We start from the raw sequence: 27,875 nt of genomic DNA on the forward strand, positions 1-27,875 counted from the left end.
TCCCCACTCAGGAAAATGTTATGCGTAACACACAATGTTACCTAGCAACGCCGGACGCGCATGTGAATGGACTATGGCAAAATTTGTTCTTGCAGGTTGGTCAGTTTTATGGCTAACGTTAATTAAACACAACTACAGAGATTCGTACTTTAATGATAGCTAACATTAGTCCGCGTCTGTCTGTCTGTCTATCTATCTATCTATCTATCTATCTATCTATCTATCTATCTATCTATCTATCTAACTGTTATCTATCTAGCTATCTAAGTTATCTATATTGCACATTATAGCTGTAACTGTAGTTTCTTCTAGTCAAACCCCTTCAGTATGATTATAGGAAATCATGTAGCCTAAATCATGTAAATCAGCAGGATCTATAGTATTATATATTCATCTATACAGGAAAAGCTGATTGTCCTTATTATGCAAAAGCTGAGCTTCTTGCTGATGTGCTGCAAAGAAACCTGCCAGATTTTCACATTCACAAGATCTGTGTGCAGCCCAGTGACTGGCAGGTAAACCTCTAGGTCTGAGTTCATGTGGACCTTTAAGAGCTTTTTTTAATTATTTTCACACCGTTCACAATATTTTTAAGTTGAACTAAAGAAGTCCTTGACTCATTTATGTCTTTTATTCATATTGAACCATCCTTCTTTGTAGAGCTGGCTGGAGGACACCTGTGCATCAAATGGATGGACGCATTCAAGCTGTCCTTTAGTATGGAGGGAGCTGGTCGATCGCGGGGGGAAAGGAATGCTCCTCGGAGGCTTCAACGATTTCCTTGAGCATGCTCAGGTTTGCATGATAGGATACCAAACAAAACAACAACAGAAGAATCAAGCAAAAAAGGATATTCCACATAAATTCGTTTTTCTGAGTTGCTTTGGCTCATTTTTTGCAAAATGTAAACAGAAAAGATTCCATGTCATAGATATTTATTGAATATTCAAGTATGTGTCAGACAGATTTTGTAATTGAATTAATCATTTGGCATGTGATGATGGCTCACACAATAAAAGAATAGAAAGAATTAGAAGTCAAGAGCATGACCATTTCACTGAGAATCAACTCATCTCTGCAAGCAGCATTTACTCTTTTGCACACAAGTAGGCTACTAAAACACACAAATCATGAGTGAACAAGAAACATATTGTTCAGAGATCAACTTATTAACTAAATCACATTTGAGAATCAATCCAAAGCAATTGAGAAAAACTGTAATAGCTGCTGTGCAGTGATTTTTTTTCAACAAAAAAAAAGTCAGATTGTTATGTACACTTAGAAGATCCAAACGAAGCTTTATGACGGGTAATCTATAATTGTAATTCACATATCACACTCATGGTCACAACACAAACAGGGAAATCCAATAAACCAGGCAGTAGATCAGAACCATAATACAGGAATCCAGAGAAAGCACTCAGAAATGCAGTGTAACACAAACAAGACTTCACAAAGTGAGAGTGAACACACAGGGCTTATATAGGCAAACCATAAGAAGATAATGAGTCCAGGCAATGGGTTATGGAAAATGAAGTTCATTTTAGCTCTTAAATTACTGCAAGATAAAACTTGAAGTTAAACAAATACCTTCCATTTTAACTCACAGTGAATAAAATGACTGCACAAAGTTCCTTTCTGCCCTGAATTATTATATCAGAAGTTAATCCAAGATCAGCGACATCCCGTTTCATTTAGATACTGTATGTGAATATCAATATTTTTGTCCTCTCCTGCAGGGTTACTATGGCCTTACCTCAGATATGAACTCGGATATGATGCTAAAAATTTCAGCAGAGAATCAACAAACTAAAGAACTGTGTATGAAGGAGGAAGTTCACCGCCTCAAGTCTCTCAGACCTCTGCACATCTGGATCAGCAGGTGGATGTGTTTAATTAAAGTGCCCCTATTATATGTTTTTGGATATATTACATTTCATGCAGTGTGTAGGCCTAATATAGCTGTTTGTGAATGTTAAAGGGTTAGTTCAGCCAAAAATGAAAATGCTGTCATCATTTACTCACCCTCATATCGCTCCAAACCTGTAAGACTTTTGTTGATCTTCAGAACACAAATTAAGATCTTTTTAATAAAACCTGAGAGCTTTCTGTCGCTCCATTGACAGCTACACAACTGCCACTTTGACACTTCAAAAAGTTCATAATGAGATAGTAAAACGAATCCATATGAGTTGAGATAGGAGGCCTCCAAAACAAAATTAGGATCCTTTACAATAACATAATAGGGGCACTTTAAAAGAGTAAAGAATAGTTGTTATTGTCTTCAGATGCATGACGTTTAACCTGAGAAAACCTCTTTCAGCGCTCTGAACCCCATCTGCTACAGCCTCATTCCTCACTTGTTCACCCCGGGACTGTTTCCAGGTCTCCCTCTTTTCAGCCTTCACCTCATGGACACCTGTGGCTCTGAGGAAATGATGCAAGGACTCAAGATGGAAACAGAAGACCTCACCCTACCTCAGCTCCATGAGGTCACTGTCCATTCAGACCAGACACAGGCGTTTCAGGAAGCCCACTTCATCATCTTTCTGGATGACCTGCAGCCTATATGTGAAAGTAACAGTGAGCCGGATGACAAGGACCACATGGTGAGCCGGGTAGCTGAATGTTTCTGTTGCTATGGGCAACTCATCGAGGCGAATGCACAGAAGGATGTAAGAGTGATGGTGGCAGGAGACTCCTTTATTAACCTGAAGTGCTCGCTGTTAATTGAGAACGCACCCTCTGTTGACCCGCACAACTTTGTGGCAATGACAACGCAACTGGAAAACGAGGCAAGAACTCAGCTTGCACAGAAGTTCTCTGTGAAAACAGCAGGTAAAATAATACATATTTGTTGTAGTATTCAATTGCAAGACAATGATACATTTGAAATTTCATTTGGTTCAGTTTGACTATTTTGATATGATTCATAATTATTTTCGAAAATATTCTGAAGAAACAATTCGCCATTTTATACATTCACAAGCTCATGAAGTATATGTATTATTACATACAATTCTATATTAATATAAAATGTTTATTAAAAAAATATATATTCATTTTAATCAAGAATTATATTATTTAGATAATTTAAAAATATATTATATTAATTATAGATAATTATAATAATACCATATATATATATATATATATATATATATATATATATATATATATATACCTGAAGTGCTCAGGTATATATGTACATATATAACATTTTAAAATAATGATTTAATAATAATTAAAAAAGAATTATTATTGTCTTTTGCAGTGCATGCTTAAATTTCCCCTTTTTATTATATTCACATATTTCATTTTTATATTAATATATTTTTATTATATATATATATATATATATATATATATATATATATATATATATATATATATATATATATATATATGAGGATATATATATAGGAGGATCATTTAAAATTATATATATATATATATATATATATATATATATATATATATATATTCATTTTAAACAAGAATTACATTGTTAAAATAATTTAAAAATAAATGCTATTCATTTTAACAAATGAATACCATATATATTATTTTTAATAAATATACAACAACATAATATTAATAAAATAAATTATGCTTTTCTGTGCGTGCTCAATTTATTTATTTTTATATTCACAGACATAATCCATGTTGTCGTATGGGGAAACATCAGTGGCAGTTTCCATGTTGACCTGCAGAGAGCGGAGGTTCTCAGATATGATGGCGCAATTCGGGGACCAGATGGTTTTTCTCAGCGAGTCATGGAAATGATTTATGATTGGTAAAGGTCATTGTGCTGCATGACTCAAGCCATATTGCTCTTTTATGCAATTTCATTATGAGTCAATTTATTAATTATTCTTAAGGGTACAATTTTATCAGTAAGTAAACAAAAAATCTGAAGTAGATTGTGTCATCTTCAGATAAACACATGCAAATTCCACACATATCTTAAATTGTCTAAATCCATTTGCCATTAATGTAATTATACTCGTGTTTTGTTTTATAAGGAAATGGTTGGAGAGAGATTTTATGAGTTTAGTACATAAACATCGTGCCACAATTTCGTCAAAGACCAACAAATCCACGGCAATATCATCAACCAATGGAATAATGACCATTTTAAGGGCCTGGAATAATGGCACTTCTCCAGAGGAAGTGTTCTCAATGGGTGTACTTAGTACAGGCAAGACCATTCAAATCATTCTTAAACATGAAATAAATATGGCTTACAGCATGTAAAAAAAAAAAGATGCTGCCTTAAATTTAAGTAGGCAACAATCAACTTGGGTGTTTAAGTCATTTCAACTTAAATTACATTAAACTGACTTAAATGAGTTGAACCTTGTATATGGCTCACAGCATGTAAAAAAAAGAAAAAAAAGATGCTGCCTTAAATTTGAGTTGAACCTTGTATAAATAAAAAAGTTGAATTTATTTTGATGAGTTAAAGCAATGTAAATACATATGTTGTCAAAACGTATAGATCATATAATTGTGTACAGTGTATCTTCTATAGTTAATATATAGGCTAATCCTTGTAAATGTCTGACCTTTCTAAATCTGCAGGTGAGTTTGGGATTCCTGCAGGTTTGGTGTTTTCTATGCCTGTGAGCTTCAGGGATGGTTGCTGGACAGTTCGCTCAGATGTTACTGTTACAGATGAGCTGAGGGTAAAACTGGATGCTTGTGCGGATGAACTTAAAATGGTGAGTGCAAGAAGTATATAATATATATAGATATATAGATATATAGATAGATAGATAGATAGATAGATAGATAGATAGATAGATAGATAGATAGATAGATAGATAGATAGATAGATTCAACAGGGTTCTAGTTCTAAATCAATGAAATTATCCTATGATGGGAACCCCTACAGGTTTCTATCATAAAATGCCTGAAAGAACCCTTCAAGGTTCTACTGTATAAGGAGTGTAAAGTTATATTTTCTCAGAGTGTAAAGCTTATTAGCAAAGCAGAGAATGTTCTCTGCTTTTTTGGAAAGTTTTGGAAACCGCGAAGGTTTAGTGTAAGTTTGCTGGCACTTTAAATAACATAAATACATGCTTTTATGTGCTTCTTCCTGATGGATAGACAACTTGATCAGCTTTGATAGGATTGCAATGGTTAATCAATCTTGTTTTATGTATTCATTTGCTCTAGGAGAAAGACGTTGCTGCTAGAATATTGAAGAAAGATGAATGACGGCTCTCCAAAAGCAGACTTCGATAACTCACTCGTTTAGTAACCGGACACATCATCATTCTAATAAGAATAGCCATTTCTTACAAGTTATATATGGGTTACACAATCTAAATGTGATGAAGTTGGCCCATAAAAATCTTTAGCTCAATTCTTGAGAGACTCTTGTTGATAGGCTTTAATAGTGTCATGCAATTTTACCAAACAAATGTGGGTTGGAAGACTTTACAATTTGTTTCAGGTTAATTCTCACTCTTTTTCTAATAAACAGATTTGTGAATCAAAACCAGAAGAACTTTGTGCTTAATTAATATGTTAATAGGTGATGCACTCATCGTATTAATTTTCCAAAGGGTCAGAGCAGTTTTTTGGAGCCTCAGCAAACTTCTAAGAGGGCTGCAGGATGTCTTAAAAGTATTTAAATTAATCAATTATTATCAATTCATTAAATTAATCTAACTTTAAATTAAAATGCTACAGGGATTTTGGGTTTTCATGAGCTGTATGCCAAAATCATCAGTATTAAAACAATAAAAGACCTGAAATATTTCAGTTGGTGTGCAATGAATCTAAAATATATGAAAGTTTAATTTTTATCATTACATTATGGAAAATAATGAACTTTATCACAATATGCTAATTTTTTTAGAAGGACCTGTATATATAGCATTACATTACCTTACATTTTTACACACTATAATATGGAGCCTAAAGGACCAAACCTAAAGAAACTAAATAAATGCATTTAGGCTACATGACTTAATAACATGACCAACCCTTCAGAAGATTGGTCTTAATAAAATATGTATAGATTTATTTGTTTTAATCCAATCTATTTATTTAAATTAATTCTCATTTGTTTATTATTTTAATCATTTATTTAAATCAAATGCACCCTATAGATTTATTTGCATCATATTTTACTTTTGATATTTTTTATTTTAATCAAATTTAGTCAGTTACTTAATTATTAAACGGTTCCAGAGACCCCCTAGCACTTCCTTGAGGACCCCCGACTGAGAAACGACCTACATCACGCTTTTTCTTGCCCCAATGTCCACAATAATGAAAACACGATTCTGAACATCCATATTGGATCCAGTGACGCCACAACCAGTGTAAACCAGGGGTGTCCAATCAATCAAGTTCAATTCGATGAAAACGGTCCCCCTTTTTTGAAAGTACACAAAGCAGTTGAAAACCAGATATTTGGAAATATTGGAGGTGCAAGTCAACAAAATGACATTCAACAATACATTTTGTAGTCCAATGCTTTAAGTGCTTTTTTATAAACCAAAGCAGTAACAGCATGAGCAAAACACAATCACTATTAAACAAAGATAATCTCTGTAGATATTTGAAATCACAAATCTGCGGGATCAGATGTGTATGCATGAGGGTATCTAGAGGAGAAGGCCTGAAACACAAAGCAAACACTGTCCTAACCAACAGACCAAGCAACTCGTTTGTCCGCTTTGAAATTAAAAATACAATCACTGCAACACAGAACATGTTTGCAACTACATGGCACAGAACTTTTGACCAATCAGCTTTCACAGTTGGCAAACTCAAATTACAATGGTAGAAACTTCTGACTGGTCACATTATGACTGGTTAGGATGCGATGTAATCCATTTAACCTTCAACTTTAAAGGAATGTTAACATGTCAGCAAACAATGAACAGTTCTGTAAAAACCGATGTTACAGGCCATTAAATATATACATTGTTTTATATACACATTTCCAGTTTAAAAGATATTTCCCTTTAATAGAATTAATAATTGAAAATATACATATATATCAGATCATTAAATCATCTTATATTCATTGTGTCATGTTAGAAGTCACTTGGACCTTTGACGTTGACATGAAGACAAAAGAATAATCAAATTCTTTAAAAATAAATCCCAAATATGCTGTTTGAGCTTTATGTCGTCAATTCTACAATTACCTTGATGACATATTGAGTACATCTTATAAAGATAGATAGAAATAAGGCTCAATCATTCTCTTAGGATTCCCCTCTTATTAATGTCCATTTCAATTAAAAAAGGGGAAATAATTCAGTCAAGGTCATGCATGAACTCCTTCCTAACTTTGTACAGTAAATATTTAGTTTGTCGTTTAAATTATATTTCAGGCAATCTGTGACCACTTGATGTGATTTTTACAATGCAATACAATGTACGCTAACATTCAAAAGTTTAACGTCAGTAATATTTTATTTTATTTTTTTTGGAAGAACTTTCATATGTTCTGCATTTATTTGATTAAAAATAATTGTGCATGCTGCTCAAGTAACAATTCTATTATTAATGTAAAATATTAAGCAGCACAACAGCATGAAAGTTCACATTTATTTGAAACAAAAAAAACACTTTTTAAAATTATGAATGTCTCTACTGTAACATTTGATCACTCTGTCCTTGCTGAATAAAAGTTACATTTTCTTTGGAGGGAAAAAAATCTTACTGACCCCAAACTTTTGAATTTGGCATGGTTATGAAAATCCGGAAAAAGTCCTGCAAAATTTGAGCATGTACGGACCAACAAAAATGTCAAAAGTCCATCCAATTATAATATATTGAACCTGAATATGGACATATGAAGGTTAGGGTTAGACTCCTAAATCTTCTACATGACGTATAGGGGAAAAGCACAATGAACTGGGATTTTTTTCTGCTGGCTAAAGTACGCTATGTTGCATTCACGGTCACTTTTGTGCAAAAAAAAAAAATAAGAAAAGAAAGTGATATATATCTCAAACAAAAAAAAAATATATATAAATAATCCTATATTCATTTTTCAAAACAATTTTCACAAATTGATTTACACTTAATTGCAATGGAGTCAAATTTGCTAACTTTTTAAGTTCTGTGTACCAGCAACTTTATTATTTATTTGAGACATATTTAATAGTAAACTATTCTTCACTCTAACCAATTTCAATAAATAAGTCCATCCACTTCATAGGTATATAATATAGAATATATTAGTTTAGCTATTCTTATGCAAAGAAATCTTTGCCACAACCAACTTTTCGTTGAGAATTTGCAGTCATATCCTGCTCATCCTCTCCTTAAAAGGGATAGTTCCCCGAAAAATGAAAATTCTGTCAGTATTTACTCACCCTCATGTTGTTCCAACCCCGTAAGACCTTCGTTCATCTTCGGAACACGAATTATGATATTTTTGATTAAATCTAAGAGCTGGATCACTCCTCCATAGGCTTCTAAGGGATTGAAACTTGCTGGCCCCAAAAGACATCGTTAAAATAGTCCAAGTGACTACAGTGGCTCAATCTTAAGTTTATCAAGCGATGAGAATACTTTTTGTGCGCAAAAAAAAACGACTTTATTTCAACTATTCATTTCCTTCTCTGTGAGCCTCGAGTGAGTTCACGTAGTGTAACAGCGCAGTGCTTCTGTGTTGTTCGTCACATGTAGGCTCACTATTGGCCGACGCTGGTCATGTGTGTGATGCTTGTGACGTACAACAACAGAAGCTTACGCTTTTACACTACGTGAACTCACTCGTGGCCCACAGAGAAGGAAATGAATAGTTGAAATAAAGTCGTTATTTTTGTTTTGTTTTTGCGCACAAAAACTATTCTCGTCGCTTGATAAACGTAAGATTGAGCCACTGTAGTCACTTGGACTATTTTAACGATGTCATTAATAACTTTTCGGGGACGACAAGTTTCAATCCCTTAAGAAGCCTATAGCCTATGGAGGAGTGATCCAACTCTCAGATTTAATCAAAAATATCTTAATTTGTGTTCCGAAGATGAACGAAGGTCTTACGGGGTTGGAACAACATGAGGTTGAGTAAATACTGAGAGAATTTTCATTTTTGGGTGAACTATCCCTTTAACCTACCAGCCCTACAAGCAAATAAAACTTGTGTTCTCGTGACCCGATGCATTAAACCCTATTAATAAACCAGAGGGCTCTTGGTCAAAATACACATACAGTAAGTAAACCATTAAAACTTGTACGTCTATTTTAAGTCGCTTTTGAAATCCGAGTGGCGGGATTTGAGACTGAAGGTTATTTGGATCCGTCAAAAAACCTTGTTTCCATCGCGTTTAGGATTTGTCGTACATTTTGCGAGACGCGACATTCACCTGCTCAGGAAGCAAAAGCACACCGACGATCACAGTGATCTCACTCCCGAAAACAACAAAAAAGGCATAGTTGACTGCGACATTCCCTTTCACAAATCATATGTGTCAGTATATGGTATCTACATGGACTATAAATAAAAGAAACAGTTTAGGTGACGGGAAGCTAGGACTCCTGCTGGTCTGCACGCCCCTGACTGCTTGGGGGCGTGTCTTCGGAAGCCCCGCCCACTTCCTGTCCATCAACACCTAGGCCCAACACCTCATCCATCTGTTCCAGTTCGCTTTGGTCCAGTAGCTCAAAGTCCTCTTCTTCCGTGGGCACGAGTGTGACATCCGGCTGCTCTTCAGTGCTTGCTTCGGTGACGTCAGCGTCCTCATCCTCGTCCTGTTCGCCAGCTTCCTGGGCGAGTGGCGACACGAGGGGCGATTCCATCGGGCAAGGAGGCGTTTCGGTGGGAAGGAACGAAGCCATGGATGAGCCTTCGCTGGCCTCTGTAGACCTCAACATGGCTGAGAGTGTGTTCTGTACTACGGTAGAGATGGCCGTGGTCACTATCTCCTCGCTAAGTGCTTCCAGGGACCTAGCGGGTTCCAGTACCCTTCCCTCTTTCTCAGTACCCACAATGCTTTGGTCTGCCCCCGCTGCTTTTCCATGTCCGTTGAAGTGCGTGTTGACAAAGTGGAGCGGAGATGCTAAGTGCTGGATGAGGAGGCTGGCCGGAGACAGGGCTTCCTCCTGGAGCTCGGATCTAGATGCTCCGGCCCGCTCAGACCCCAGAATGCCCAGCGGGAAACGGAACAGACCCGGTTCAATAGAAGGCATCTCGTCCACTGACGGAAACTCGGCTAGGTCTCTAGTGAACGCCTCCTCCGGGTCACTGTGCGCGCTCTGCGGATCCAGGTCTGCTGATGAAAACAGAGTAACGCCATTAATAATCATTTCAAATAATTAGACAGTCATTCTGAGGTTCATTCCCCTGAAAAGTATAAACAACGTGTCTCAGTGGCACTTTCAAAACAATTCAATTACGTTAACTGAATTAAACAATTCGATTAGATTTTGTATAAATGCACTACATTTACGCACATACTTTGTCATACTGAAGAAAGAATGTTTTATAAATTATCTAATCAAATTCAAATTTAGAATAAAAAGGTTTAATGAAAGATTTACACATTTGAATTTGTGCAAGAATGTTTTTAAATATAAATGTAAAATTTATTAAAAAATTTCAACAGAAATCTGAATCTGATATAACCAAAAAAATGTGTAACTTGCTATTCACGATTGAGTTATTTATTTATTAGCTGGACTTGATGAGAATTTTTCCCTCAAACTTTTTTTAACATGCCTTTAATATTTCTAATATATTCTTCCATTTACATTTTTTGCTTAATACTTTCACTGAAACTGCAGCATCAACATAATTTTTTTTATTAAATTATGATGTTTAAACAAATAAATATCTAGGCTAAATTATTTCACATAATTTTATGTTAACATATACAATGTTACATACATTCACCTTTTATTCAGCAAGGACACATTAAATGAATAAAAAGTGACAGTTAAGACATTTATAATGTTACAAAAGATTTCTAATTAAAAATAAACGTTAATAAACAGAACTGTATGCGCCTTGTGGAAGAACATTGTAGCCGGAGCTTCTTCTCTGTGTTTATGTCTATGGCGAGTCACGCAGGAACTGGGCTACTCCGCAGCGGTACGACCCGAACCAGTCTAAAATAGTCCCAATATAAACACTTATTAAAGGCGTACCATAGTGATTCAGGAGAAGACAAAAACACGACTTGGAAAATGGATTCATGATGTACTCGGTTATATACATTTTTAAAAATTTTAATAAAAAAAAGTTACAGACTGCAGCTTAAAAAAAAAAAAAAAAAAGCTTCTCTTTTGAGCTTTCCATTCATCAAAGAATCTTAAAAAAAAAATGTACACAATGAATTTCATTGGTCAATAGCTAGTTTTCAGACTGTAGTGCACTTGAAGCACTGGTACCTTCAGAGACGTCTGTGAGCTGTGGTGTCGTGGCTCTGGACACAGAGAATCCTCCACTCTCCAGTATAGACGCCTCCTCATCCGACAGCTCGGAGTCTGTGATGGCCATCGCCAGAGCCGTGGTCTTCACATCCACCTGCTCCAACAGAGAACCAATCACTGGCTGGAATCACACTTCAAACGTTTGGGTCAGTAAGCTTTTAAATAAATAGTTTTATTCAGCAAAAGACCCGTTATTTGAAGTGGAAGTAAAGACATATATAATATTGCTAAAGTGTTCTACTTCAAATAAATGCTGTTGTAAATTTGCTTTCCATTCAGCAAAGAATCCTGATTTTTTTTTTTACATGGTTTCTACAAAAATATAAAAAAAAAATATTAAATATTAAAAAGTTATTTAAATTTTACTAAAAATTTCACAATATTACAGTTAATACTATAATAAATGTGGCCTTGCTGAGGATACGAGACTTCTTTAAAAAAAAAAAAAAAAGTTTTATCATTCCGGCCCCAAACTTATGAACTGTAATATTAAAGCTGCACGATTAATCGTTGAAAGATCGCAATCTCAATTCAGGGATGAAACACACAGTTGTCATGTATAGATATGAAACAGCTTCACAAACACTCTTTTCAACCACATAATAATTCTGAGATAATTCAAATGATCACAGAAGTACTGGGATAAAAGTTTATAGTTGGGATATAAACACTGATGTCTATCGTAGCGATCAAAATACAGAAAATCACTTTTAGAAAGTAACTTGAATTACATAGTTGCACCAGTAGGTGGCGACAAGTGAGTGTTAAAAGAGTATTTGTCATTGAATCATTCATTCAAGCAATTCGTTCAAAAATGCAGATTTATCCAGTAATAAAGTCTTTATGTGCGAGTCATTGAATCATTCGTTCACGCCTTTTAAAAAAAATAATAATTCAGGTTAATAAATATTTTTTATTCACTTTTTGTTTTATTATTGACTGCAGCAATAAACACTATCAGAACCTCTAGTAATTTACATGTTATTTTTGTTTAGTTGTCTATTCAGAATCATGGGAGAATTGTGATCGTGATTCTCTATTTATCTAGAATAATGCAACTCTATTAACAGTAATGGGTAGATTACTTTTAGATTACTTGGTAGATATAAAAATAAAAAAAAGAGAAAGAAAATATGTTCCATTCTTCGTTTTCAACAACATACTACATTATGTCCGAGTTTCCCAGACTGGGGTTCGTGAGTTTAATGAAAAGCCATTAAGTAATTAAATCATAAATTTAAATCCAAAGATTTAATTTTAAAATAAAAACAAAAAAATAGAACACTTATTAAAAAAGATGATTTAAAAAAAATGTGTATAACATATGAACGTATATAAGCAGTACGCTTATAGAGAGGAACATTTAAAAGATAAAAAGTAGTAGGGAGAATCAATAAAATTATGAATAATTTACTGCCATTGTGAGAATTACATTTGATCAATTAAAAAGTAACTGTAGTCTGATTAGAAGTATTTTAAAATGTAACAATCTAAATACAAGTACTTAATTCTTGGAATCTGATGATGTAATCGGTTACTACCCAGCTCTTTCTATTTATTAAATATAGAATATGGCCCCTTTAAGACGAGATATAGAGTTAAGGTATGACTCCTGATCACCACAGGACATGACACTGAGCTTCCTGTATCTGAAGACACTCACAGTGGGAGCGAAGCAGGAAAGCTCCTCCTCACTCTCGCTCTCCGTCTCTGCCCTCGGCTCATCACCCTCTTCCTGCTCCTTCCTCAGCTCTACACACACACACACACACTTTTTCCTGAGCACAGTCTAACAGGAAGTGAAACACTAACAACCTTCTGTGTAAATAGCCTATAACCGTGATATCAGCAGTAGAAGTGCACAATATATCGGCACTAACATTTAGCAGTTTTTTATTGTATATCAGTCCAATAATGGACGGAAGGGAATTATATATTATATATTCAAGCAGAATACTCAGGTGTCTGTAACTTATTTTTACTCCACCTAAAATGCCTGATTTCACTTTAATCATGAACATACAGGCAAAATATTGTCTATTAAATATAAATTATTGGTATAAAATATTGGTAAAGCTCTAGCAAAGACATATAGGATTATATTTACCACTATTTAAAATTGAATTCCTAACCCAGTATGCAACGGTGCATAATTTAATTTGAAGAACTTTGAAGAAAGAAAAAAGGAAACGTTAGCAGCCTAGGTCACTAATTAAAGGCAACGCTCTCACTTCTCTTGTCGTATTTGCGGCGTTGTGTGTCTCCTTTCATGCTGTAGTCGAGTTTCATCAGTATGGGCTCCAGTCCGGTGTACATTTTCTGGATGAGCTCATGATAGACCACCAGCGGCCACAGCAGCACACTCAGCACTAATGCAGCACAGAGAAACACACCGTTAACCTCTACACACACGACCGCTCACATGCCTGGGGGCAGTAATAGTCATTTCATATTTCTTGTTTTTTAAAGAAAAATTCTTATTTTTATTCAGCAAGGACACATTAAATTGATCAAAAGTGACAGTAAAAACAAAAAGTTTTCCGTTTCAAATAAATGCCGTTCTTTATTTTCTATTCGCCCACAAAATCATGAAAAAAAAATTCTTGAATTAAAAAAATAATAATAATTCAACATTGCTGCTGATAATCAGAAATGTTTCTTGAACATCAAATCAGCATATTAGGATGATTTCTGAAGGATCATGTGACACTGAAGACTGGAGTAATGATGCTGAAAATTCAGCTTTGATCACAGGAATAAATTACACTTTAAAATATACTAAAAAAGAAATTAAAATTGCAATAATATGTCACATTACTGGTTTTACTGTATTTTTGAACAGTCCCCAACCTTTTGAACAATAGTCTATCTAGAAATGTGTCATGATGTCTACAATATTCACCAATTAACCCAAATTAGTTCCATTTAAATAAAAATTTTAAACATTTTAATGACTCTAAATTAGCCATTTTCTCTTAATGCAAAATATTTATTCTTTTTTTTTTCTCCTTTTGATCTCATGGTCAAATACGACCAAGATATGTACTTGAGATTCAATTTAAAAGAGAAAACACTTTTTGACACATGTTTGAGTTGTAGTAGCATGTAGTATAAAGACTACGGTATTTCCATATTTAATGTGACTGCATTTTATTAACCTAGGCTAATGGAATTGCTGGCTATATCTTCAGGAGTAGTCTTTTTATTTTGCTCCTTTAATATATACAGTAGCAATGCAAAATACAACTCGAGTGTTATGCAAGTGCAGAGATGGACTTGAATAGTTTGTGCGTTGCATTATTTGATTAGCTGGTGCAACATGGCAGCAGTGTGTGTAAAAGTAATATATGGAAATAAACAAACACAACAGAGGGAAGTTTGCTCACATATGATGTAGGAGATCATAATCCCGGGAATGTAATGTCCAACCATGGCCAGCATTAAACATCCCGAACACATCATGATGCAGAACTGATGAGATGAAACAGAAAGATTGATCAATAAACACTTTCTGGACGAACAGTACCGTTTGAAAGTTTGGGGTCAGTAAGAATTTGTATGTTTTTGAAAAAAAAAAAAAAGTCTTATGCTCATCAAGAAAGCATTTGTTTTTATAAAAAAAAGAAAATACCAGTAAAAACAGTAATGTTGTGACAGTTATTTTAACTTGCAATACTATTACTATTTTCTATTTTAATATATTTTAAAATGTGATTTATTCCTGTGATGCAAAGCTGAATTTTCAGCATCATATACATTCAAAATATATATTTTTGTGCAAACCGTGAGATTTTTTTTCAAAAGAACAGCATTTATTTGAAATAGAATATATTTAGTAACTTTTTAAATGTCTTTACTGTCACTATTGATCACTTTAATGCATTTGTGCTGAAAAAATTATGATATTGTGTTTATATATTCTTTAAAATAAATAAATACTGACCCCAATCTTTTGAACGGCAGTGTAGACTTGAGAAAATAAGAAATATTTAAATAAATTTTTTTTTAAATTACAAATAAAAACCCACTACTTTCTTTTGTGTTCAACCGAAAAAAGAAAGTAATACAGGTTTGAAATGACATTAGGGTGAATAAAGCACATTTCAATGATTTTTAAGATTTTTGAATTATTTACAGAATCCCTCTCCCACCTTGCCGTGGTTCTGCCGTTTGTACTGAAGCATTTCTTGGATGTAAAGGCTGAAGGTGAGGAAACTCTCGGCGAGATGATGGCTGAGTTCCTCCACGCTTAACAGACGTGGCTGCTCACTTAGTGTTTCCCTGTAACAACATGCGCAAATTTACTTGCACAGTTAGGGCAAATTTATTAAAGAAACAATCTTAACATACAGTAAATGCGATAATATGAAAGGGAGCTTGTCCACACTTATGGGACGGGGGTGCTGTTGAGACATGCAGAGATTACTTAAGACACATACCGCTCAATGACAGGCGCCTCTGGATGCGACACTGTAGAGAAGAGGAGGACAAACATGAGCGAGGACAAAATAAAAGAGGCCACTGAATGCCTGAGCCTCGTGCAAATCTTACAGAATAAAAAATACATCATGATTTTGCTGGAAGCAGCATTGTAAATTGTGCATTTTAATCAGTCATTAGGCTCCCTAAGAATGTCATTGGACTAGTTCTGCAATCCTTCCTTGTTTCGTGACAACACAGAGATGTTTTACAGTAAGAGTGTGTAAAATAGTTCAAGGGTTGCTGCAGTTCCAGATGCTCTGAATCAAAACACTGTATAGCAGTGTTGTGCTAGTTACTAAGATATAGTAACTAGTTACAGTTACTAGTTACTTCGTTCAAAAAGTAACTCAATTACTTTGTTGATTACTTACACCAAAAAGTAATGCATTACTGTTAAAAGTAACTTTTTAGTTACTTAAAAAAAAAAAAACATTCTTTAATGTTCCCATTAATGTTCTTTTATGCGTTATGGTCTACACAAACACAAAACTGACTTAAACAGAAAGGAATTTTTAAACACTATTTTATTTAAGTCAGACAAACTGAATATATCACAAGGATTTCTGAGGTAACTCGCTATGCTGACTCGCGATCTTCGCCAGAGAGAAATGCACATTTCATACGGATTACATAAGCAGAGAGCAGTCTGTAGTCTGTTTTCTTTCGTTTTGATTTGTTCTGTTTAAAAGTAGACATGTCTGTGAGGCAAGTAGGTTACCTTATATGCCGAGTTTCGGTTCATTTATGAGACGAGCTCCAGTTCACACGCTGGCGCCTCCGTTTCGTGATTAGCCTATCTATCGTCTGCTATATTTACTTCTTATTTATTAAATCCAGGCAATTGATTGGTTGATGAAACATTGATTAAAATTAAGGTTTTGTGCTTTCTGTTTGATGTCTCTGTGAAAGTTTTAAAGCATATTTTAGTGCCGCTTTCAGAGCGCTCACGTACGGAGAACCGTCACGTCCGTAACATTGTTTCTTCCTCATAAATGCGAACACTAAAAATAAAATAAAATAAAATAAATATTTTGTTCTGTGGAGACTGAGAGCCAACCCTTCTTCATCCGGTGGGTAGTATTACTTTGGTTTGCGCAGTGTAATTCACAGAATTACTAAACAATATTTTAGGCCTATAAAATTCAGCCCGTGTAAATGAGCATTTTCTAAGCTTAGAAAATGGACAAAATTCATTTGATTCTAATCATAATGTAACATTATTGTGAAATTGATTTCTTTATAGGCTATTTGCTATTAGTATAGTAAATCCTTATGTTTTTATCCAACTAGGCTATGTGTGGGGCTTATGTAAAATACGGGACAAATCGCTTCCCTGATTGATTTGATACGGGACGCATCATTTTACTTGTAAATACGGGACAATTCCGTATTTTAAGGGACGGGTGGCAAGCAATCCTACCACCAATCAGAACAGCTATCAGAAGCTGTAGGCTACACTTCAGCCAAAATTAATTAATTTAAAAAAGTAACGGACAACGCACCATATGGTAACGTAACGGAGTTAATTTATCTAAAACGTAATGCGTTACAGTATGAGTTACTGTCAAAAGTAACTGCGTTACAGTAATGCGTTACTGCCCAACACTGCTGTATAGTGTATCCATGTATGTATTACCAGTGATCTGTGGAAGCTTGTCTTTCCATCTCTCCAGTAAAGTCAGTCCGATGAGAGACACGCTCAGGAGGAACAGGGGTCTCAAAGATGTGGACGTCAGGAGCCTAAAACACACATACACCTATTAAATCTTCACATTCGATTAGAAAAACAACATGTGACTCACTAGTATGTAACATCCAATATAAAAATTCACCAGTTCCTGCATAGTAAAAGTAAGTTTAATTGTTGTTTTATTATTACTATTTTTATATATTTGTGTGTGTGTGTGTGTGTGTGTGTGTGTGTGTGTGTGTGTGTGTGTGTGTGTGTGTGTGTGTGTGTGTGTGTGTGTGTGTGTGTGTGTGTGTGTGTGTGTGTGTGTGTGTGTGTGTTTAGACTACCTGTCAAAAGTTTGGATACATTACTATTAATAATATTTTGAAGTATTATTGCATTTTAAAATAATGGTTTCCTGTGATGCAAAGCTGAATTATCAGCATCATTACTCCAGTCTTCAGCATCACATGATTCTTCAGAAATCATTCTAATATGCTGATTTGACACTCGGTTATTATCAATGTTGGAAACAGTTGTGCTGCTTAACATTTTTTTGGAACCTGCGGTACTTTTTTCAGGATCCATTGATGAAAAAATAGTTAAAAAGAACAGCATTTATTCAAAATAGAAATATTTTCTAACAATATAAATCACTTCTATCACTTTCTATCAATTTAACACGTCCTTGCTAAAACAAAACAAAAAGAAAGAAAAACATTACTCAGCCCAAACTTTTGAACGGTAGTGCATATTGTTGCAAAAGATTTCTGTTTTAAATAAATGATGTTCTTTTTTTACTTTTTATTCATCAAAGAATCCTAAAAAAAGTATTGATAATATTGATTGATAATGTTTTAAAATTTTTGACCGGTACTGTGTGTGTGTGTGTATAAAGTTACATAATATAATATAATAGATGGTAATACCACAATAAAGACCCCAAACAAACATGGCATTACCCTGGTAATTGTCTAATAACAAACCATAATCATACACCATGGTATTTACCCCTTACAAACAAGTACCATGGTATGACCATGTTTTTAGACATGACACAATCACAGTTCTATGAACATAGCCTATATCATTGTATTCTTAAACCTTTCAGAGCAGTGTAAATACCAATACATATGGCAAACATTCATCATGGCATCAAAGTACCATGATATCAGTCTCACACAGTCACGCCACGACTGTACTATGGTACTGCCATATAACTTTTTGTAATACAGAGTTATGCCACAGTAATCATACAGGATGACTACCATATTCATGTACCATGTGAAATGTATAATACATGTCCAAACCCACCATGGTACTCGAATGAATAATCTGATTAATTACCATGATATTTACATGGTTCCCCAAAAATACCATGGTATTCCGTAATGGCAGTAGCACATGTCCATATAACGGTAATAGTAATACCACGGTAAAAGTAGCGAAGCTACCACACAAGCAACACGGAGCATCTGCTAACGAGCAGATTAACCAGATTATTCGCTACTCGTCAGGATTAACACCGTCCCTTCCAAACGAACAGCTTTATTCGCGTGTCTCTCTCACCAGAACAGCGTGTTGAGCGTGAGCGCGGCGATGATGCTGTGCAGCGGCCTCTCCCACACCAGCAGCCGCTGAGCGCAGTTCACCGCGGGCTCACACTGCGACAGCCAGCCGCGCAGACGCTCAGTCACACGCCGCAGCTCCGGATCATCCTCGCCGCTAACGCCGCCACCGGGTGCGGGGAACCAGGCCTCCAGACCCGCCGCCGAGGAGGAGGAGCACACCGAGGCCCGTCTGCTCGCCATTGTCTCTTGTCCAGTGTTGTTTGTGTGTGTTGTTGATGATGACGGGGTTTGGTCAGGAGAGGCTCGTCATGGATTATTAGAAAAAACAGAAACACACAGTGGTGGATCTTACAGGCTCTTACAGTGTCACATGCTCAGTGTTTACTGCGCTCGTGAGGGACATCTGCTGGCTGCAGCATAAACTTCAACTTGACATTTATACTGTTTATTTAACAAATATTATTTGTTTTTTATTGATATATTTATAGTACGTATTCATTAATCATTTGATTTCTATTTTTAGATTGGTCTATTTTCTATTTTAATGTTATTTATACACAGTTTCAAATATAACTATTTCAATGATAATTGTAATGTTATTAAATAACGTTAAATCATTTATTTTGTATAATTAAAAAAAAATCAATTAAAATATTTTATAATTGTTATTAAATACTATTTAATTTAATATTAATTTAATATTTTTATTTTAAAACATATTTCAATAACATTCTTAACAATTAAAATAAAATGTTAATTTATGAATTAAACAAAATGTTTTAATTTATTTTACAAATAGTTTAAGTTTAATTTATTAATAAGTGTATTTTATTAATTTATAAATAAAATAAGGCAGCTAAAATGCAACAGATGGTTAGGATTAGCAACAGAAATTATTTTATTTATATATTTTTTTATTTATAATACAGTATTCACTTTGTGTCCTTGTTTCATAGGGAAAAGTTAATAATGGGTGACATTTGATGTCCAATGTGGTGTATATTATTAATATATATATATATATATAAAACATGATATGGTATAATAGGATAGAACATAGATGTTAAACACCATGATAAATCCCCCAAAAAACAAACATGGTATAACCCTGGTAATTTTCTAATAACAACCATAATCATACACAATGGTATTTACCCCTTACAAAAAAAGTACCATGACCATGTTATTTAGACAGTTTTTTGAACATATATCATTGTATTAAATCTGTACTACTGTACTGCCTATTACTTTTTGTAATAGTACGCCACAGTAATCATGTGGTAATATTATGGTACAGGATGACTAGCGTATTCATGTACTACGATATTTATGATAAATGTGCAAAACCCATAGTAAATTAGTAATACCATGGGGTTAATTACCATAATTTACATGGTTCTCGAAGAATACAATGGCATTTCATGGTATTGCAACAGATGTTTTTTCAAGGTTTTAGATTTTATATTTTTTGTTATTTGTGGAGTGGTCAATAAGACGAAAAAAAGAGCACAAGGAATTGTTTATTTAAAAAAAAAACATGATAATCTGACAATACATTTCATAACAGCACAGAAAAGCAAACTAGATGATCAATTTGATCAAAATCCCAGGCCTTGTGTGCTCACGATCATACATAACTCTTTGTCAGTACTCATCATAAACCATCTCTCAGTTAAATGAGAAATATATTGTTTAATATATCATACACTCTACATAATCCATGAAATTTTACAATGTAAATGTATCATGTAAAAAATAGATTCTTTCTTCATTCTTGCTTGCTCATATTTTATCCTCTTTGAATATCTGAAACAGGATAAGAGAATACACTCACAAAGAGTAAAATGATATAAGTAAGTAAGTGGCTGTTTGTTGACATGATACTGTTTCCAAACGCTCTGGTGTTAAATGACCATGACAAAGGGACCCGGGGTCACGACCCTGACCTACCAGTGTATTTTCTTCTCAAGCATTCACACACTCATACAGCCAACAAAGAGGTCACGCATATGCATAAAGCATGCGGGGAGCACACTATTCATCAGCAAATTTCTATAATTAGTATTGCATATGGGCGTTTACAGTTATTTTCATTGCTCGCAGGTTGTGAATACCCAAAAGTAGAGAGAAAATGCATCAGCTTTGTAGAGACCCAAATGTTTTAGGAGTGTCTGCGATTCATGGGTGCTGGAGCTTTACATAACAGAAGACATAACATCATATCATCAGACGATATAATAAACAAACAAATTATAAAGAGTATATTAGTAGAAACATAATACAGCGGTGTAATTTGCCAGTACTAGTAAAACATTTGAACACACCTGAATGAATGTGTTTTTCACACTTGTATGCTTAAATGCAGTAAATGTGTTTTGTAGACAAATATAAATTAGGCATATGTCTAAATTTCTATATAATAAAAATTCCATATAACAACAAAAATATAAATAAAATAATTTTAAAAATAGTATTATTGTTATTATCATCATATATTTATTCAGAAAAATTAAAATAATTGTTATTTAAATGAGTTGATAAAATTAAATGTTATTTAATTATTGCTATTATTAAAAAAATATAAACATTATTATTTGTTATTTTATTATTATTTTTATAATAATAATAAGTATTATTATATATTCATTCAGAAAAATAATGATTATTAATTATTTAGAAAATTATTTAATTATTTATTTACTAATAATAATAATAATAAACTTATTTTTCAAATAAATAAGCTGGAGTGAATAGTAAAGGAAAAGCATCAACAGGTGAACCCCATCAATAGTGTGTCAAACAACCCGGATAAAAGAGAATTCTAATTCGTTTAACATTTTTGATCAATACATAATTCGATGCATGTTTTTTTATAGTTTTGATGACTTTAGGTCTAAAATGTAACAAATAGTCCTAATAAAGAATGAGTAGGTGTGTGCAAACTTTTGACTAGTACTGTATGCAGCAGCAATGCATGTGTTGGCAAAGCTAGGCTAGGAAGGCAGAGTAAAGCCTACCTGGATACTAGTGCTGGTTAGATGAGGAGAACAGGAGAACACATATCCTCTCAGGTTAGGAAAACAGAGCATCAATACCTGCTGGAGATAAGACTATAGCCTGCAGCAGGTCTGAGAGAGAGATTATTCCCCGAACCACGTCATCTCTGTCCACAAGCACCAGCCTATGGACCTGGACAGAGCCAACATAAAACATCTCAGAGAAAACACACACACACTAAAATGAAAACACAAAAATTAACAAAATAAAAGTTAAAGTCACCATGAAATCAAATTTGACAACCCTTATTTTATGGAATATTGCAGTGCACATTACTTTTTTATTTTTTTTTATTCATATGCCCTTGTCATCTTTAATCAAAGTATCATCCTCTCCCTCTAGCAGTGACATCTCTTCTATTCTCTGATGATGTCGTGTTTACTGGTGTGAGGGCGGGACAACCTGTCACTCACGTGAGATCGACCAATAGAAAACCACAACCATCCAATCAATTCCCCAAGGACAAAATCAAGTCCCGCCCTTGCACTCTACGTTTTTACTCGTTCGAGAAGCCATTTCACTCGGATATACGTCACAATAGGGAAGAAAAGACTATTATAACTTCTGTTCCAATTAAATGTCACTTGTTATAAAACAAAAAAACAAACAATGACAAATCTAAATCGGAACAAAACAATAAAATAGAACAACAGTTGCAATTTAAAAAGACAAGACAAAGAAAAAGTGTTAAATAAAAATACATGGAGATATTCAATGTATATATTTATAAAGACAATTCACATTTCTATAAATGTGCCAGTATTAGCCGACTGGCTGATTTCCAACTGTAGTCATTTAGCCAAAGTAAACATCTGAGAAATAATGAGCAGCCTCAGTTTAGAAGACACATCCTCACCTCCGCCTTGACTATTCTGTCAATGACAGTTTCCAAAGTCTCGTCAGGGTAACATTTAATGACTCCTTCCACATAACAGCGCCTCCTCCGCACTGCCTCCTGCATGCTCATGCTCAGGTTATTGTAGGTTTTCTGAGCTGCAAGATTCTGTCAGAAGAAACAGACACACAAGATATTAGTAACAAGTTCTCTCAACAACCCAGTGCTGCTTTTAATATCTGAAATGAAAAAAAGGAGAAGAGATTCTCACAATCACATCAAATCTGGAATACAGGGCAACCACTTTGCCTACAAAACAAAACAGAAGGAAGGGAAGTACATTTATTTTGTCCGGTAACAAAAAAAAAAGTTAAAAGTTAAAAAAGTGTACCGTTGTCATCCACCACCGGGAGAGCGGACACACGTCGCTCCACAAACACAGAAAGGGCATCGTACACAGTGGCCGTCTGTGAAACGGTGGCCACTTCTGCGAAAGTTCCTATTCCTGCATCTTTAATTTGCATGTTCAAGAAGCGTGGCTTGGGCACTGCGGCTTCCTAGAGATGGAAAGAAAATCATATTTATACAAAAACCTGCTGATCTGTAATATGATGTCTGCAAATGGAGCCAAGGCCTGGATTGTTTTCGTCTTACAAATAAATGAAGGAACTTGAGGATTCTCTTATGGGTCAGTATGTGAAGGACATTTCCAGACTCTGGGTCGATGACCGGCAGCCTGTGGATTTTGTGTTTCAGTAAAGAGTAGACGGCATCAAAGAGGCTGTGCGCGGACAGAAAAATGTAGAAATATAGATTATATAATATGTATTATGAATAGATACACTACTGTTCAAAGGTTTGGGGTCAGTTCGATTTTTTTATTGAAACAACACTTATTCAGAATCAGCAGTCATGCATTAAACTGATCGAAAGTAAAAGTAAAATGCTGTTCTTTTGAACTTTCTATTCATCAAAAAAAAAAAACCATATTTTAAAAAACAAAGCAGCACCACTGTTTTAAACATTGGTATTAACAAGAAATGTTTCTTGAGCAGCAAATCATCATATTAGAATGATTTCTGGAGGATCATGTGACACTGAAGACTGGAGTAATGATGCTGAAAATTCAGCTTTGCCATTACAAGAATTTAAATATATTCAAATAGAAAACACTTATTTTAAATTGTATATATATTTAAAACATGCATTAAAATGATTAAAAGATCGTACAGACCCCAACATTTTGAATAGTAGTGTAAACATGAATATCTATTTTGCATCTTATATATAAGTTACAATTATAATTCTTATGTATAACGATCGTACATGGCACCAGGAACCCTGGCACACTTACATAACTCAAACTGTGTTTTTAATACCTCGCATCAGGCGTGATACTGATGAGATATTGATCGTGATATTGCAGATAGACGTCTACAGAGAGATAGAGCACATGACAAGAGAAAGAGAAAAACATTGGAAAAAATCAAATGCAAGTCGTTGATCTCGGGTGACACTGTGCAGTAAATCTGCCCTATAATCACACATTGACAGTCAATGACAGCTGCGTGAGATATATCGAGCCCTGTGGAGATACAGCCAGCCTGATAATGTTTCAATACTAAATATGTCAGCTTAACATCTGAAGTGATGCAAAGAATGTTTATAAAAAATTGTCTTTTTTGTGTGTTTTTTTGATTCAGCACAACATTTTACATATTAAATGCTTCAGTAAGTCAAACCCATCGTTCATTAGAATTCATTAGATAGAACTGGTAATGTCCGTCCTTGTAGCTGTACTAGACAACATCCCAACATCATCTGTGTAGTTCAGTTTATTTACTTTGAAATGAATCACCTCTCCATGTCTCAATCTTGTGCTCCTCCAGTTCATAGATCTGAACCTACAAGTGAAAGAAAGCACCAGTAAAATATCTAATATTATACAATGTATAATAGACTATATGTAAATATCAAAGGTTATTGTATATATAAAAAATCAAAGGTTTGGGGTCAAGATTTTTTTTAATGTTTTTGAAAGAAGTCTCCTATGCTCACAAAAATACAGTAAAAACAGTAATATCGTGAAATATCTTTACAATTTAAATCGTTTTTTTTATTTGAATATTTTCAAAATGTAATTTTGCAAAGCTGAATTTTCAGCATCATTACTCCAGTCTTCAGTGTCACATGATCCTTCAGCAATCATTCTAATATGATGCATGAAACATTTCTTATTATTATACATGTCGAAAACAGTTATATTCATATTTTTGTGGAAACCGTGATAGATTTTTTCAGGTTTCTTTGATGAAACAAAGGTAAGTTGACAGAATTTAAAGGAAATCTATTGAAAATGGAAATCGTTTGTAACTTTATAAATGTCTTCACTGTCACTTTTGATCGATTTAATGCTTTTTCTTTTAATGCTGAATAAAAGTATTCATTTCTTTCAAAAGAACTGACCCCAAACTTTTAAACAGTAGTGTATATTTAAACTTAGAAACAAATGACTCCTCTTTATAACTATTAAATAAGTGAGGGGCATTGAGAAGACAACCATATCTGGAAATCTAGTCAAAGCTGATGAGAAGATTTGGTGGCACTTTACAGCCCTGTTCCCCATGTACATACTATGTAGGCTTACTTATTATAGTAATAATTACAATAACTGGGTTATAACTAGGTACTAACCCTGAATCTATCCTTATACCTGACCATAACCCATATTACAAGTACTTTCTTTGGTAACTACACTGTTTACTGTTTCATTTAGTTTTTTTTACTGGGCTGAAATGTTACAGAGGTGACTGATTTACAAATCAAAAGCTCAAGATATCAGGTTGAGGAAATCATTAGTATGAAAAAAGACTGGGGACGAATACTATTTCAAGGCATGTCATCAACTAACAAAGAAACAATATCCGTATCATGCAGCATTATGTGGACAGTCAATGCAGAAATCAATATGATTCAAACCATGAAGGACAACACAATAGAAGTGGCAGGGATCGCAACCCACCATAGGTGACCTGTAATACCGATGAAGAATATTGATAAAATCTGTGATTGTCAGCATACCTGAGAAAATGGCAAGGAGATGAGGTAAGCACTACGAAAGAGAACAATTCATAAAGAAAAAAATAATACGCACAGGCTCAGCGGGGTCTGTCTTACCCACAAATCTCTGCAGTTTGTTGTCCCAGAGAGGGGCCGCTCTCAGGCCGTTCGCAACCAAAGCAAAGAAGGCCTTCTTCACCTGTGGCGATACAATAGATGTGTGTTCACCTCCTCGAAAACAAATATTTTGCCTAAATTAATTATTGATGTCAACGAGAATCACATTTTAAATCATGTTAAACGATAACACCCAGGAAATGTACTGCATCCCAACCGGCAGTGTGGTGTCAAAAATGACCAGTTTGCAGCTGGTGGGAATCGCATCGTAACAACAGTGTTTCCTCATGAAGTTCATATAAGCTTCTGCATTCGGATCGGGGTCTGAAAGGACGTGAAAACACCAAATCACATCTTCATTTTGAAAATGCCTAAGAACCTAAAGTGCTGGATGCAAATTCTCATGATTTATGAAATGTGCGTTGCCCTACCTGTGCTGTTCATTATATAGTCCTCATGGCAAACGTCCTGCCAAAAAACAAACATGTTGACATTATGTTGACTATAATTATGCGCTCAGAAATTAAATTAAAGAATTTTAATTAGTCTAATAATAATGCATATCATAACTGTTTTATGTGGATCATTTTATCAAAACAGTAGCTTCCATTACATGTCAACAATGGTATTGCTATGCTACATCCCTTACAAAAAGCAATTGGTGTAGCCTATCAGATGGTAATATTATGGTACTTTAATACAGTATATAGTATAGGCTACCATAGATTAAAATATGTGCATCATTGGGCTTCCAAACCACCATGGTTTTACACACACACACACACACACACACACACACACACACACACACACACACACACACACACACACACACAAAGTAATACACGGTTAGCACCATGGTAATTTGTAAATAACGTAAAAATATGGCATTACCATGTTACTACCACTTGCACCATGCTTATGTTGAGCTGCTGTCTTGCTTTTTTTATTCTCAAGCCTATATTTTACCGCATGCATCAGACGCTGATTTACTTCCTTTAGAGAAGGTTTTATTACCTGCTGTTGCTTACCTGTGTGTCAGTATCCATTTGTGCGTGTGCACTACAGTCGAGCTCCTGCGTGCACGTCTCCGGGTCCTGCGCATGCCCACTGATCCCGCTTCATCAGAGCTATATTAGGATCAACTGAACTGAGGTCGGTTGTTTAAGACGCGACGCTGCCTCTAAACGCAGCGGGACCGATGGACAGAGACAAAGGCAAAGCGACGACGCGCTGGTGAAAAGAGGAATATCTATTTTAGAATATTGCTGTAGGTGTCCTGTTAAATGTACCGTAAATATGTCTGGTTTGACACTGACAGACAACACGAAACGAGAGCTGGAATGTAGGAGAGCGCGCGCAGGTTATTCCAAATATAGCGCGTGGCCTGTGTGATATGCGCGCGACCTATACTGTCATGAAGGGTCCAAAATTAATTTTAGGCCACACCTGCCAAATGCCAACTAAGAAATGTCTTTGATATTGCTAAAACTATTTAGTCAGTTAACTGGGTTTTAATATAATTTCCGTCAAATAAGAAATACCTTTTGATCCAGTGAGTCAGTCTTTTAAGTAGGGATGCACGATATCGAAACCATATCGGTATCGGCCGATATGTTCATTTTTAATGTTATCATCAGCCCGTTAAGAAAAATTTTCAGATATATTA

General features: G+C 34.7%; 3 protein-coding genes across 12 annotated transcripts; 1 reads left to right on the forward strand and 2 right to left on the reverse strand.

Annotated features, from left to right (window-relative positions):
• Positions 1-30: 30 nt before the first annotated feature.
• On the forward strand, positions 31-5,506 carry mdh1b (malate dehydrogenase 1B, NAD (soluble)). The gene is made up of 9 exons (XM_077205366.1): positions 31-95; positions 403-515; positions 661-795; positions 1,740-1,882; positions 2,324-2,838; positions 3,655-3,796; positions 4,026-4,201; positions 4,585-4,724; positions 5,182-5,506. The coding sequence occupies exons 1-9, from the start codon at positions 35-37 to the stop codon at positions 5,221-5,223; spliced, it is 1,467 nt and encodes a 488-aa protein (XP_077061481.1). The 5' UTR covers positions 31-34; the 3' UTR covers positions 5,224-5,506.
• A 971-nt stretch (positions 5,507-6,477) lies between these two features.
• Positions 6,478-19,531, reverse strand: retreg2 (reticulophagy regulator family member 2). 3 transcript variants are annotated; one of them, XR_013195433.1, is made up of 10 exons: positions 19,136-19,500; positions 17,531-17,634; positions 15,852-15,882; positions 15,564-15,693; positions 14,799-14,883; positions 13,644-13,781; positions 13,076-13,164; positions 11,371-11,506; positions 8,947-10,253; positions 6,478-8,453 (listed from the first exon to the last, which is right to left on the reverse strand). XR_013195433.1 is itself a non-coding variant. In XM_077205365.1 (9 exons), the coding sequence occupies exons 1-9, from the start codon at positions 19,375-19,377 to the stop codon at positions 9,511-9,513; spliced, it is 1,695 nt and encodes a 564-aa protein (XP_077061480.1). In that variant the 5' UTR covers positions 19,378-19,531; the 3' UTR covers positions 6,478-9,510. The 3 variants fall into 3 exon arrangements, 2 of the variants coding, with proteins under 2 accessions (XP_077061480.1, XP_077061479.1); XM_077205365.1 differs by having other exon boundaries at positions 6,478-10,250; positions 19,136-19,531; XM_077205364.1 differs by having other exon boundaries at positions 6,478-10,253.
• A 1,110-nt stretch (positions 19,532-20,641) lies between these two features.
• Positions 20,642-27,588, reverse strand: prkag3a (protein kinase, AMP-activated, gamma 3a non-catalytic subunit). 8 transcript variants are annotated; one of them, XR_013195435.1, is made up of 13 exons: positions 27,238-27,546; positions 26,638-26,674; positions 26,424-26,530; positions 26,207-26,288; positions 26,052-26,110; positions 24,873-24,933; positions 24,409-24,463; positions 23,684-23,810; positions 23,421-23,586; positions 23,301-23,338; positions 23,051-23,197; positions 22,155-22,326; positions 20,642-20,943 (listed from the first exon to the last, which is right to left on the reverse strand). XR_013195435.1 is itself a non-coding variant. In XM_077205371.1 (13 exons), exons 1-13 carry the CDS (start codon positions 27,253-27,255, stop codon positions 20,927-20,929), a joined length of 1,008 nt encoding a protein of 335 aa, XP_077061486.1. In that variant the 5' UTR covers positions 27,256-27,588; the 3' UTR covers positions 20,642-20,926. The 8 variants fall into 8 exon arrangements, 5 of the variants coding, with proteins under 5 accessions (XP_077061486.1, XP_077061487.1, XP_077061485.1 ...); XR_013195434.1 differs by having other exon boundaries at positions 20,642-21,330; positions 27,238-27,543; XR_013195436.1 differs by having other exon boundaries at positions 20,642-21,330; positions 24,888-24,933; positions 27,238-27,368.
• Between the last annotated feature and the right edge of the window lie 287 nt (positions 27,589-27,875).

Source organism: Siphateles boraxobius, unplaced genomic scaffold (genome assembly GCF_051911475.1).
Source record: "Siphateles boraxobius isolate OS27281-9 unplaced genomic scaffold, OSU_SipBor_1 53, whole genome shotgun sequence".
In the NCBI taxonomy this organism is placed as follows: Eukaryota; Metazoa; Chordata; class Actinopteri; order Cypriniformes; family Leuciscidae; genus Siphateles; species Siphateles boraxobius.